The sequence below is a fragment of the Mesocricetus auratus genome, unplaced genomic scaffold (genome assembly GCF_017639785.1).
Source record: "Mesocricetus auratus isolate SY011 unplaced genomic scaffold, BCM_Maur_2.0 Super-Scaffold_100023, whole genome shotgun sequence".
Lineage (NCBI taxonomy): Eukaryota > Metazoa > Chordata > Mammalia > Rodentia > Cricetidae > Mesocricetus > Mesocricetus auratus.
This window is the reverse complement of record NW_024429204.1, coordinates 20,319,961-20,334,482: the sequence shown is the minus strand read 5'-3', so window position 1 is coordinate 20,334,482 and position 14,522 is coordinate 20,319,961. Positions and strand designations below refer to the sequence as shown.

General features: G+C 44.2%; 1 protein-coding gene across 7 annotated transcripts in view; it reads left to right on the top strand.

The window, feature by feature from the left end:
* Zhx1 (zinc fingers and homeoboxes 1) overlaps positions 1-9,345 on the top strand; it is a 34,583-nt gene extending 25,238 nt beyond the window's left edge. For 4 of the 7 annotated variants that reach the window (XM_013122564.3, XM_013122566.3, XM_040730636.1 and 1 more), the window contains 2 exons: positions 1,525-4,363; positions 7,571-9,345. In XM_013122564.3, the coding sequence (XP_012978018.1) occupies positions 1,742-4,360 (2,619 nt within the window). In that variant the 5' untranslated portion in view covers positions 1,525-1,741 and the 3' untranslated portion in view covers positions 4,361-4,363; positions 7,571-9,345. The remainder of the gene's footprint in view (positions 1-1,524; positions 4,364-7,570) is intronic. The other 3 variants (XM_013122567.3, XM_040730638.1, XM_040730640.1) reach the window with 2 other exon arrangements.
* Positions 9,346-14,522: the final 5,177 nt, after the last annotated feature.

The window sequence follows — 14,522 nt, the reverse complement described above, 5'->3', positions numbered from 1 at the left end:
CCTTAGCACCTTCAAGGCAGAGCACACCGCTGTGTTTCCTGGCGGCGCTCTCAGAGCCCTTCTTAGCCGGTCTTTGACGTGCATGCTTCCTTCAGCTGTGACAGGGATGGCTAGTGAATGAAAACCACCTGAAATTCTGTGGCAAACAAGTGAAACCACTAATTGTAGTTATTTGAATTTGTTTAGACATCAGAAACATAAAGCTTGACTTAGCCTTGACTTAAAATAAAATAAATTTTTTATTTTAAATATTTTGATAGCAATTTTTGAATGCATTTTTTTATTTAAAAGTTTATAGCTGGGCAATGGTGGCACACACCTTTAATCCCAGCTCTCAGGAGGCAGAGGCAGAGGCAGGTGGATCTCTGAGTTCAAGGCTAGCTTGGTCTACAGAGAGTGAGCTCCAGGATATCCAGGGCTACAAAGAGAAACCCTGTCTTGAAAAGCAAAAATAAAATAAAAAGGTTATAGCTTTATTGAGCTATAATTCATATACCATGAGATCCACCCATTTCATATATAAAACTCAGTGATTTTTAAAAGTGCAGATGCGAAGATTCAGCGTCAGTGTTATGAGTTGCAGCTACTATTGACTAGAGTGATATGCTCTGACCCAGTTAATTGACAGTGCTGCCTGCTTCAGTGCTGACTTGCTTGCATTGTCAGTCAAACGTGAATGAGACACCAGCCGGAGCAGCTCAGCTGAGGAAGGGTTAGATTGAAGATACTGAGGGCTTTTACTTAGTCTAGAGTGTGGGAGACTTCTATCATAATGAAGGTGTTATTGGGGAAAGAAGAGAACAGGACACAGCATCACTTATAAGGAGACCACAGGTATGCAGGTATAGGTAGGGAGCAGGAACAGAAATGCAGGAGCAGGATCTGCTGCAATATGGTTAGCACGAGACTAGGAAATAAGTCGAGGTGATTTATAATACAGAAATATATTACGTCAAGTGTACAGACAAGTGTCCTGGAATCGAGAACAGTGTAGTAAGATTGAGAAAGCCCATCAGGTGTTCCTGGAATGACTGTCGTCTCCCAAGGATCTAAGAAGACAATGGCAAGAGATGCAGCAGAAAATGAGGTTCTGTCCAGAGAGTGAAGGGAACGGCGTATGCCTTAAGATGCTTCAGCTCTATTCCTTCAGCATTTGAGCCCAGATAGGCCGGTAGGAAGAAGACCTAGCTGATGGGCTTGAATTTCACATACATGCCACTGTGGCTGCCTTTCCAGTTCCTTCCTTGCCAGCAGAGTGTTAATAGTGTGCTTCCATAGCAGGCCCCTGCTCTGTTCTTTCTACGGAGTCTGTCGACTGAGAGACTCCATAAACACATGTGGGGTTGGCTCCTCAGTGTCACATGGTCTTCAGTGTGTTGACTTGGAGACAGGCGTCTGTTTAGATTCTTAGAGCCCTTTTTCCTGACTTCCAGTTGACATATGCCACAGCTTAACATGAGCACATGTGATAGCATCCTCTCATTAACAGTCGTAGTCACTCACTTTGAATTTATCCCAATGTAGGTGGTTGGAGCTGTGCCTCACACATCTCAACAGTTGAGCAGGCCTTTATCTGCCGACTGAGCTGTTTCCTTGATTGCACCATGGGAATGCTACTAACGAGACTTGTTGAGCACAAGGTGGACTTGAAAAGCCAGAAGCCACTGTTTTCAAATGAAGGATTCCAGGTTTAAGCCTCAGTGTTTTTAAATCACCACTGAGATCTCCCCCTAAAATCAAAATGGCAAGCAGACGAAAGTCAACAACGCCTTGCATGGTCCTTGCCAGTGAGCAGGACCCAGACCTTGAGTTGGTATCAGATTTGGATGAAGGTCCTCCTGTCCTCACACCCGTAGAGAATGCTAGAGCAGAGAGTGTGTCCAGTGACGAAGTTGATGACCCTGTGGATTGTGACAATCAGCCGAGTAGGAAGCTGGAAGGGGGCTATGAGTGTAAATACTGTACTTTCCAAACCCCAGACCTAAACATGTTTACTTTCCATGTAGACTCAGAGCACCCCAACGTTGTCCTCAACTCGTCCTATGTTTGTGTTGAATGCAACTTTCTCACCAAAAGGTATGACGCGCTTTCTGAGCATAATCTGAAGTACCACCCAGGGGAAGAAAATTTCAAGCTGACTATGGTGAAGCGGAATAACCAGACAATCTTTGAACAAACAATAAATGATCTGACTTTCGATGGTAGTTTTGTTAAAGAGGAGAATACAGAACAAGGAGAATCCGTAGATGTTTCTTCTTCAGCAATCTCCATCAGTAAAACGCCCATCATGAAAATGATGAAAAATAAGGTAGAGAGCAAACGGATCGCCGTGCATCACAACTCAGCCGAGGACACTACCGAAGAGAGAGAAAACGGAGTCAAAGCAAGCCGGGAGGAGAAGGCAGAGAGCGCGAGTTCCTCGGTCTCAGAGCCCAGTGCAAGCGCTTCCACCGCCAGCAGAGTGCATTCCAGTCCTGCCGGCACAGTCGTGACGCCCTCTGCTGTTCTCCCCGGGCTAGCACAGGTGATCTCCGCCGTGTCTGCCCAGCAGAGCTCCAACCTGGTCCCCAAAGTCTTAATCCCGGTCAACAGCATTCCTGCCTACAACGCTGCATTGGATAACAACCCGCTTCTACTCAACACCTACAACAAATTCCCTTATCCCACACTGTCCGAGATTACAGTTCTTTCTGCTCAAGCAAAGTACACAGAGGAACAGATCAAGATCTGGTTTTCAGCCCAGCGTCTAAAGCACGGCGTGAGTTGGACCCCGGAAGAAGTAGAGGAGGCAAGGAGGAAGCAATTCAATGGGACAGTGCACACTGTACCTCAGACCATAACTGTTATTCCTACACACATCTCCACGGGCAGTAACGGGCTACCTTCTATCTTACAGACGTGCCAGATAGTTGGCCAGCCAGGCCTGGTTCTTACTCAAGTAGCTGGAACAAATACCTTACCAGTGTCGGCGCCTATCGCCCTGACAGTGGCAGGGGTTCCGAATCAGACCAGCGTACACAAGAGCCAAGTGCCCGCCGCTCAGCCTGCTACGGAGACAAAAGCGGCCACGGCAGCGGTCCCGTCATCACCCAGTGTCAGACCGGAAACTGCACTAGTGAACCCAGATTCCTTTGGCATTCGGGCCAAAAAGACTAAGGAACAACTGGCAGAACTGAAGGTTAGCTATCTTAAGAACCAGTTCCCGCACGACTCAGAAATCATCAGGCTCATGAAAATAACAGGCCTTACCAAAGGCGAGATCAAAAAATGGTTTAGCGACACAAGGTACAACCAGAGAAACTCAAAGAGTAACCAGTGCTTACATCTCAACAATGACTCCTCGGCCACCATCATCATAGACTCCAGTGAGGACACCCCGGAACCCCCAGCTGCAGTCCCTTCACAGCAGAAACAGTCCTGGAGCCCCTTTCCCGACTTTGCTCCCCAGAAGTTTAAAGAGAAGACGGCAGAGCAGCTCCGTGTCCTTCAGGCAAGTTTTCTCAACAGTTCTGTGCTTACAGATGAAGAGCTAAATAGGCTAAGAGCGCAAACCAAACTTACTAGAAGAGAAATTGATGCTTGGTTTACAGAGAAGAATAAAACAAAAGCTTTAAAGGAGGACAAAAAAGACGCAGATGAAAGTAATGTAGGTAGTTCCAAAGAAGAACCTGGAGAAAGTTCTCCTGGAGATGAGGCCGCTGCACCTAAGTCTGGAGGGACGGGCAAGATATGTAAGAAAACACCGGAGCAGCTGCACATACTGAAAAGTGCGTTTGTGCGGACACAGTGGCCGTCTCCAGAAGAGTATGACAAGCTGGCCGAAGAAAGTGGGCTTGCCAGGACAGACATAGTTAGCTGGTTTGGGGACACCCGCTATGCTTGGAAGAATGGAAACTTGAAATGGTACTACTACTATCAAAGCTCCAATTCAAGTAGTTTGAACGGTCTGTCTTCCCTTAGGAAGAGAGGGAGAGGCAGACCCAAAGGGCGGGGCAGAGGCCGACCACGTGGGAGGCCTAGAGGGGGCAAGAGAATGAACGCCTGGGACAGGGTACCATCGCTCATAAAGTTTAAAACTGGAACGGCAATACTAAAGGACTATTACCTGAAGCACAAATTTCTCAATGAGCAAGACCTTGATGAACTTGTCAATAGATCACACATGGGCTACGAGCAGGTCAGAGAGTGGTTTGCAGAAAGACAGAGGCGATCTGAGTTAGGCATAGAATTATTTGAGGAGAATGAGGAGGAGGAGGAAGTTGTCGATGACCAGGAAGAAGATGAAGAAGAAACAGATGACAGTGACACTTGGGAACCCCCACGACATGTGAAGCGGAAGCTTTCTAAATCGGATGACTGAAATGTAAGTGTTTAGCCTTCGTATTCATCATCAGTCATATATGTGTTTTAACAGCCACCTTATTGCTTCAGTCATCTTCACTTGCGTGTGTGGTACGTGTGTGTGCATGCATGTACGTGCATGTGTGCATGTGTATGCGTGCACACATGTTAGTGTATGTGCATGCATGTGTATGTGTGTGTATGTGCTGACACGTCCCATGCGCGTGCATGCGTGTGTAGGTCAGAGTCTTCCTCTTGCTCTCCACCATATATTTTTGGACAGCATCTCTCTGTGAACCTGTAGCTCACTGATTTAGCAGTACTATGTGTCCAGGGAGCTCTGAAGCTCCAAGAATCCACCTCTCTGGACATCAGCACTAGGAATACAGGTGTGTACTGCTGTGCATGACTCTTACGAGGGTTCTCGTGTCTGAACTCAGGTTCTCATGTCTTTATGAAAATACTTCAGTGACCTGAGCCATCTACCTAGCCCTCGTCTTCACCTTTACTAATTTTTATAAAACTTTTTTTTCCTAGTAAGAGGACCAGGTGCCACTAGTCATGACGTGTCTTATTATTAGTGGAGCTTGATAATTCTACAGGTTTTAATGTCTTAATGTTCCTTTAATTATTTACTTTTCATACAAAATGATTTAGTTTGTTTTAAAGGAAAGAAAGAAGAGAAATGGGAAACAAACACTTAGGATCGTAAGGGTATTTCTTGTAACCGTCTCTCTAGTGATGTTTATTTTTGCCTATATAAGGAAACGATTCAAAAAGAAAATGAGAAAGAAGGACAGGCATCCTGAATGGAGAGGCCACACACAAGGACAGATGTTCTGAGAAAACCTAAATGAAGGCAGACACTGTTTCTCCATTGATGTCCCCCAGAACTTTATCACACTGCGCTAGAGTTTAAGACTCATTGCATACTCAGTATCTTTTTCTGTTAGAAGACGAAGGCCTGTTCTAGGGCCTGTGCAGACTCATGTGTGCCCAGGTGGTGTCTGGTTTTGAGCAGCTACAATATAAGTTCTTTGTCACAAGGATCAGTCACCCAAAATATCTAAGTACTAGGTTTGGTTAAAAAAATTAAATTTCCTGCTGGATGTGGCTCCATATTCTCATAATCCTAACATTAAGAAACTGAGTCAGGAGGGGTCCAAATTTGAGGCTAGCCTGAGCTACATAGCAAGACCCTCTCTTAAAGCAATATAAAATCTCTGTAGTCATCTTAAAAGTACAAACAAATATAGTTTAAATTTGAAAAGTTTTGGCATGTCCCTTAATGGATTATAGATTAAATTAAATAAAAAAGTAACTGGTTGCAAACAGTTCCCTGAAGTTAGGACTTCAATTCTATTTAAGTTTCCCGTCCTGGGGGATTGTTCGTGCTAGGCCAGCACCATAACTAAACTACATTCTCAGCCAGGGACTTCAATTCTTTATCCTGTGGAAAGTCAAGAACATCATTTTATTCTTTTCTGGCCTTTGTTTGGGAGTATTCCAGGATAAAAGCACACTGCTTTAAAAACAATGTAGTTGTCATGAAATGCCCATGTCTGTCAGAAATTGCTGTGGTGTTCTAAACCCCGAGGGAGGAAAGGAAACACAGACTTGAGTTTGTGTGTGAGCGTAGTTACTTATTTCCTCTCCATCCTACGTGGGTGCTCTCTGACTCGGCACACTGTTCTCTTAATCCCTGAGACCTTAGTGAAGGCTGCAGACTAGTCTTACTCATCAACAGCTCTTTCCCCAGCTTCCCTCTCATTAACACTCTTAAGACAGAAAGTCAGATGAGCTAAAGCTCCACTCATTACACCAGCAGTGGAAGTCTCATCGCAGGCCCGAGAGTGTCATGTCATCATTTAAGTCACAGTCAAGATTACCCTGAAATGCAGCCCTCCACTTCCTCAGGTCAGAAGACGTCAGGACAGCAGGCAGACCCAGATGCATAGCCTAAAAAATATTTGTAGCAGGCTTTTTTTTTAAATTGCTAAACACAAGAATGCGTACTCAGCCAAGATTAAGTCAGCAAATTTGTTGCTGCAGTGAATTGCTGTTGCAGCTTTGCAGTCATTTTCTGGGGAGTTGTAATCATCTAAAACCAGGTGGCCCTTTCCATGCAGTCTGCCTGGGTCTGACTTTGAGTTGTATAGTAACATGGTTAGGGACTATGATCAGAAAACCCACATTTCTCACAAGTTAATATTGTATGTGGTATATGGAGCCTTTGCTGTTAGAGTGCAGAGAAAGCAGGGCTGGGAAGTGGGTGAGTGGGTAGTATTTGCCTGAGCCCAGACCCCCAGCACCCATCTGTGGGCGCTGTAGCTGGCCCTGGCAACCCCAGCACTTAGGAGACAGGGTAGAGAAAGGTGAGTCCCTGGGGCTCACTGGCCAGCAGGGTAGCTGAATCAGAGCTGTCTCTGGAACCAAGGCAGAAGCAGCTGAGGAGCGCCCGGCACCTGCCAGTGGCTGGTACGTGTGCAGGAAGCATGTGCACCGTCCCCCAGGAAGAGCACACAGCGTACATCCCATGTATACAGCTTAGGACATACTTGGAAGTGTAAAGCTAGAAAACACATTAGCTGGCAGGTTATGATTCATTTAGCAAAATAATTTTCACTTACCAAAGTATTCAGCATAGGTTTCCTCTTAAAATATGGTTCAGCTTACAAAAATACTTACCCAAACCTTCCCAAAATAGTCATTGCAACTGGGCAAAGCTACGTAAGACAGGGACAAAAATAATTCCTCCTTTGCAACCCAGAATTCATTGTTCAATATGAGCTGTGATAAATGCATGAAGGACTATGATAAAAAGATACTGCAGAACATGACATATGATGTAATCTTTTACACACATACACACACACACACACCATACACCTTTTGCACGTGGTAATCGTGTGTACCAGCAGAAATACCATAGGTCTTTAGATTTCATGTTACAAATACCGACAATGAAATACCTTCCTACTGATAACTGTGTAAAGGATTTCAGAGAGGCGAGTGTCTAAACGCAGGTGTGGCTCATGACGAACGCACACATGGTTCCCACAGACTGCACTGTAAGGTGTGTGCGGTAAGTGAGCTCACCGTTAAAGAGAAGGCAGGATGTATTTGTGGCTAACTAACCGGCTATTCTTACTCTAAAACAAAAGTTAAAATATGGCTGTTTGTTAAGTTTCAGGGTTTTGTTTTTGTTGTTGTTGTTTTTCTTTTATAGCCACTTAACATTCTGAAGGAGACTAAGTTCTTCAACTCAAGATGTCTGAATTACTGTGACTGGGCCCAATCCTTGACGACACTGAAAATGCTTTGGGGCATACATACTCTCAAAACAGGATCCAATGTCCAAAAGAAATGGAGCTTGATGTTGTGCCAAAGTCAAACTGCTGCAGCTGGGGGACTTCTGCAATGTAAATAGAGTGCTGATCAAAAAGGACTTGTAAAAAGTGCATTTCAATACGTTTTTATTCTGATAGGAGGGAACTTTGTGAATCTTTGACTTTCTAAGGGTTAATGACCACTAGAGCCTGTCCTCACTTTAGTCCAGCTTACCACTGTGTAAGACAGGCGGTATTGCCTGTTTTCTTTGACATGTGACTAAGCTGACAGCTTTGAGTGACCAAACATTTTGCAGAGTAAAAGTTCTTAGAACTGGGAAGCGGGGAGGGAACCAAACCCTGATTGACTTCTGTGTCTTATTTATCAGGTCCTACACCCAAATTAAAAGTTGTGCCCGGGCTCACCCACTTTGCAGTGTAAAAGCAGCCTGTGCTGTTATGTTGGAACAGGACTTGCTGGCCTTGGTGGCTGGGCCTCCACGAAACACTCAGACACACCAGTTTCCACTTGGAGTACTTGTGTGGCTGCTCTTTGTCCAGATTTGACTGAAGATACTACCCCACAGGGAAAAAGAGCTTAACAGGGAGAAACTCCAAATGCTGTTCCAAACGTGCACAGTAAAACACATGCAGTGCGTCCTTACAGGTGCGGGATCAGGCATGTTAGACTGGTGCAGATGAGATTTTGCAAGAATTATCTTTCCATGCAATTCTACCTTGTGTAACAGTTTCAGCGAACAGAAAAACAATTCGGAACTGATCCGAAAGTTAAACATTAGCTTTCCTGTAGGAATCGGGCGGGGGCATTAACGGTGCCTGCTGTATCAGAAGACGTGAGTGAAGGCTGGTGCTGCCATTCCTTCTCATTAGACAGGGCCCTTTCTGCTGTGGCCATCGGACCACCTTTCAGAATGTGCTTTCCTCACAGAGCAAACTGTTGCTTTCATTAGATTTGGACTCAAAAATTGTTTTTGAATGATCACACATAGTAGGTTTGGCCAGTTTTCTAATTTAATAAATAATGAATACTAAGCTCTTGGTTAAATGTTTGCCAGTTAATGAAGCTGTTATGAAAAACCCTTGACTATGCGAGCTGCTTTCATTTTATAAACTTTTTATTTTTAACTATAGCTTTATTAGCAATTCCCAAATGCTGCAATTTGCTGATCTCTTCACTCAGACAGCTGGCTTTGTGGGTGGCTTTTTTCATACTACTGTTAACTTTTTTTAAAAAAAGAAGTGATGTAAAGACTGTAACAATTGAATGCACTAAGCTGTTTTTCTTTTACACGTCTAAAAACTTCTTAAATACCCTGTATTATAATGATTAAATTGCTCCCTTTTTAAAACCATTGCTAATGTGGTCTGAGTTTCATTTGACAGTGATTTCAGTGTTCTCAAGATCCCATCCTTTCAGCATCAAGGATTGGAGATGAAGGATTTGGATATATTTACATTACATTTACTTTGTGCTATGCTAACTTTGTATAGCTGCAAGTAACTCCGTGATTTCCCATCTCTCTGGCAGGCTGGATGAAAGTCTGCTCGGATGTTTGTTAGCTTTTAAATACATTTATTTGTCAGCACAAAAGAACCTCCCTTTCCTGGTTGACTGTGTCCTTGAGTACAAAATAAAAGTTAGCAATAATAAGCAGTTTTGAGTGATTGTTTTCTATTTTATTGAGCCAGCTTTTTAAAAACCTGTGGTAAAATATGCATAGAATTTGCTGTTATAATATCAAGTGTACAGTTTAATGGCACTAAATTATATCCACAGTGTTACACAACCATCACTGTTATTTCCAAAACCTTTTGTCACCCCATACAGAGATCTGTAACCCTTAAGCAATAACTCCACATCCTCAGCTCCTGGTAACCCCTGGTCTACTTCCTGGTCTATGACTTTGCCTACGCTTGATATTTCAAATGAGTGGAAACACACAGGTTTTCCTTTTGTGTCTGGCTTGCTTCCCTTGGCATGATGTTTTCAAGGTCACCCACGTTGTGACATATATTGTAACATTCTCTTCTTATGGCTGAGTATAGTTCACTGTGCACCGATTTCTGGCTGTCCTCTCATCTGTTGATGGACACGGGTTGTTGCGAATAATGTTGCAATGAGACCTGGCCTGTGAGTCTGTTTGAGTCCCGTTTACAGTTCCTTTAGATATACATCTTGGAGTAGTACTCTGAGTTGTATGATACATTCTATGTCTTCTTGGATGTGAAGTATATCATTGTGGGTTCGATTGGCATTTCCATAGTGACGTCATCTTTTCATGTGGTGACAAGCATTTGTCACTTTTTTTTGGGTAAATGTCTGTTCAAGTCCTTTGCCCAGTTTTTAATTAGGTTACCCTTGTGTTGAGTTCTAGAAATGCTTTGTATAATCTGGGTGTCATAGTCTTACTGAGATAGTTTGCAAATATAACCAGTCCTCATTATTTGTAGATTCTGTATATGTAGATGCTCCTACTCATTAAAATTGATTTGCAAACCCCAGCTCAATTCTCGGTGCATGTGTGCGGCTCTTACTCTATGTGCACAGGGTAGCAAAACGCCTAACTTGTCTGTGGGCCACTCCCAGTTGAGGTCAGTTAGGTACCTTTCGTCTCTCCCAATGCAAAGAAACAGCCTTTTCACAATGGACGGTTGCGTTTAGGGTTTTTGTGCGTTTTGCTGGTGATTTTGTTGTTTAAAATAGTTCCCAAATGCAATGCTGGAGCTCTGCCCAATAAATGCAGCGAGTCTGCAATGTGCATGCCAGCTAAGGCTAATTCCAGCGGAAGCCACCATGCGGCTAGCCATTAGTTCAGTGTTAATTAATCAATAGATAGTGTACGTTATCTAGGGTGTCTTTAAAAGAAATACAGACAAGTTTAGGGATTAATTGATGAAGCTATGGAAGGGCCAGAAGCTTGTATTCTGTTTTTTCCGGTTTGATTTTTGAAGCAGTGTCTCATGTAGTCCAGGCTGGCTTTTAACTTACAGCGTAGTTGACGATGGCTTGAGTTCTTGGTCCTCCTTGCCCCTGCTTCCCAAGCTCTGGATTAAGACATGTGTCACATCTTCTTGTTCAGCATTTCCTTCTGAGAGCTACAGCTTTTTATTATGTGCATGTATGTCTTTGTATGGGTGTGTGCACATGACGCAGGTGTCCTAGGAGGTCAGAGCTAGAGTTACAGGCAGTTGTGGGTACTGGGAACTGAACTCAGGTCGTCTAAAAAGTAATGCATTCTCTCAACTGCTGGGCCGTCTTCTCCAGCCCCGATTCAGTAAGTCTAATGTGCTCTTGTGGAACATAAGCATTGGGAAAATTGAGAGAGAAGTGGCTGTCATTTTCCCATTTTGTTTGCTGTGTTTTCATTTTATAGGTAAAACACGAATTTTAAATTTTTATGAGTCTGGTTTTCAATGCCTTAGTATTGCTTATGCTTTCAGCCTCATGTTTAAAAGCCAATGCCAATCCACTTAAGTGTCTTGTGATTTTGGGGGTCTTGTATTTAGGTCACTACACCATTTCTAGTTAGTTTTGTATATCGTATGGAGCAAAGTGTCCAACTCCATTTTTCTTCTTTAAAACTTATAGCATATAAAGCCATGGCTTTTATTATGACGCTCTCTTACTAATTTATTTGCTTATCTAGTCCACACATTTGGTGCATGGATAGAGGTCAGAGGACACCTTTCGGAATCATTGAACCAGCTTGCTGGTCCATTGTGACACTTCCATGTGTGTCTGTCATTGTACATAGCCCGAATGTGCCCGCCACTCACACCTCTTCCCCACTTCCTGCCAGGCCTCTGCCCACACAGTCCCTTTCTCCTTTCATCTCTGTCTCTGACTCTCTCTGTCTATCTCTGTGTCTCTCTCTCTCACACACACATCTCTCACACACACACACACATCTCTCTCTGTCTCTCTCACACACACATCTCTCTCTGTCTCTCTCACACACACATCTCTCTCTGTCCCTCTCTCACACACATCTCTCTCTGTCTCTCACACGCACACATTGACGTACACTTCACATGAGGGGCAGTGTGTGCTCATCCCCTCTCCTCTCCCTGTAGATCTCCTCCTTCCCTCTTGAGCCCCCCACCGCCCGCTTTCACGCCATATATGTATTTGCATTTAAAGCTAGATCCCACTTATGAGGGAAACATGCAATATTTGTTTGAGCCTAGCTTGTTTTGTCTAACATGAAGATCCCCAGTTCTATTTTCCTGAAAATGACAGAATTTTATTCTTCTCTACAGATGAGTGAGACTCAACTGTGTAGATATGTCACTTTTTTATTTTTATTTTTTTTGGTTTTACGAGACAGGGTTTCTCTGTATTGTTTTGGAGGCTGTCGGTCCAGCCCGGCCTCGAACTCACAGAGATCCGCCTGCCTCTGCCTCCCGAGTGCTGGGATTAAAGGCGTGCGCCACCACCGCCCGGCGATATGTCACATTTTTAATAGCTCATATGTCCATGGCCATCCAGACTGGCTGCACAACTTGGCTGTTGCGAATGGAACAGCAATAAAGACTGGTATTCTGTGGTATGTTGACTTAGGTTTCTCTGGGTGTACACCCAGGAATGGGTTATGGAAGTTAATCTGTTTTTAAAAACCAATCCCTCTCTCTCTGTCCCGTGTGTGTGTGTGTGTGTGTGTGTGTGTGTGTGTGTGTGTGTATGTGTGTGTATGTGTGTGAGTGGGGTGTGTGTGGGGTGCGTGTGTGTGTACATGTGTATATGTGTGTGTGGGGTGTGTGTGGGGTGCGTGTGTGTGTACGTGCGTGTATATGTGTGTGTGAGTGGGGTGTGTGTATGTGAGTGGGGTGTGTGGGGTGCGTATGTGTGTGTGATATGTATGTGTGAGTGGGGTGTATGTGCGTGCATGCTCGACTGCAGGTGTGCATGTACCATGACATGCATGTGTAGAGGAAAGAGGACATATCTTAGGAGTTGTTCTTTGCTGTGCTTTGTGGAATCGAGGGGTCAAGCTTGGGTGGTCGGTTCCATGCACAGGAGGCACCCCCACCCACCGAGCCTTGTAGCCTGCATATGGTTCAGTTGTTTAAGGGACTTCCCTGATGATTCCCAGGTGGCTGCACCCATTTATGCTCTCACCAGCAGTATAGAAAGGGTCTCTCTTCCCACACCCTCACAGGCACAAGTTGTTCTCTCTTTCAAAAAATTACTCACTTGCCTGTACACCTCCCTCAGGCAGCTTCCCCAATTGTCCCCCTTTTTACCTGTGCATGGGTAAACTGGGCTTGATGGCACACACATTTAATCCCAGCACTCAGGGGCAGAGGCTGTGAGATCTCTGAGTTGGAGGCCAGTCTGGAGTATAAATCGGGTTCCAGGACAGTAACAGCTATGAAGAGAAACCCTGTCACGAAAACAAGATAAACACATACGGGCATGTTTTGCCTATGTAAAAGCACCATGTGCATGCCTGCTGCCCCTGGAGGCCAATGGCCTGGACCTGGAATTATAGACACTTTCTTCTGTCGTATGGGTGAGAGTAGCCAGTGATCCTAACCACTGGCCCATCTCTCCAGTCCCTGTTGTTTTATTAATAATAACCTTTTCACAGAGATTAAAGGGAATCCTAATGTTTTTATTTACATTTATCTGATGAGTAAAGATGTTGTTTGTTTAGTTTTTGCAATCTTTATAGATTCTAGATATTAATTCTCTGTCAGATACATGGTTTGCAAAGTTTTTCTTGCATTCTGTAGGTTGTCTCTTGTTCTGCCGATGGTTTTCTTGTTCCCTGAGGACTATTTTTATCTCCATGGAATCCCATCTGCCAATTCTGGAGATTATACACCCTTTGATACTGGAGTTCTTTTGTTTGTTTGTTTTGCAAGACACGGCTTCTCCACAACAGCTCTGGCTGTCCTGGAACTCACTCTGTAGACCAGGCTGGCCTTGAACTCACAGAGATCCGCCTGCCTCTGCTTCCCAGTGCTGGGACTAAAGGCGTGCGCCACCATACCTGGCTACTACTGGAGTGCTTTTCAGAAAGTTTGTGCCTATTTGTCTATCTTGAAGTTTTCTCTGTGTCTCAGAGGTGTGTATGTATTTGGTCATGTGTTGTGTGTGTTTGTGTGTGGGATGTCTTCCTGTTTGTTCATGTGCTGTATGTGTTTGTGTGTGGGATGTCTTCCTCTTTGTTCATGTGCTGTATGTGTTTGTGTGGGGTAGACATCAGTCATTCTCCACATTAAAGTTTTTATTTTAGTTTCCCCTGCATATTTAATTTAGCATGCACGCATGAACTGCAGTGCATGTGTGGATGGATGTGTGGGGGTCAAAGGACTTGTAGGCACCGATTCTCTCCGTCCACCATGTGGGTCCTGGGCATTGAGCTCAGGTCAGGTTTGGTAGCGAGTGCCTATATTTGTGCATTCTTGTCAGTCTTGTACCTTATCTGTTGAGAAAGAGCTCTCTGAACCTCAAGTTCAATAATTGGTCTAGATTGGCTGACCAGCAAGTCCCTGGAATCCTAGTTCTGCCTCCCCAGTTACGTTTTTAATTAACAAAAGTATTTAGTTATTTAACCTGACACTGGAGGACAAACTTAGGCACTGATGTTTCAAAGCGTCTTACCAACTGAACCATCTCCCTTGCCCCGGATTAAGGGCTCTGATACATTTGAATGTGTGTGCGTATGCGCGCATACAGGACCCTGTGTGAGCCTGTAGAATGAGAGATGCGAATCTTGTAATGTAGATGTATACTTTTCTCTGCTGTTTCTAACTTACTCCTTTTGCAAATGATAAGCTAGTTGTCTCAGAACCACCTGTTGAAGCTACTATTTTCCCCCATTA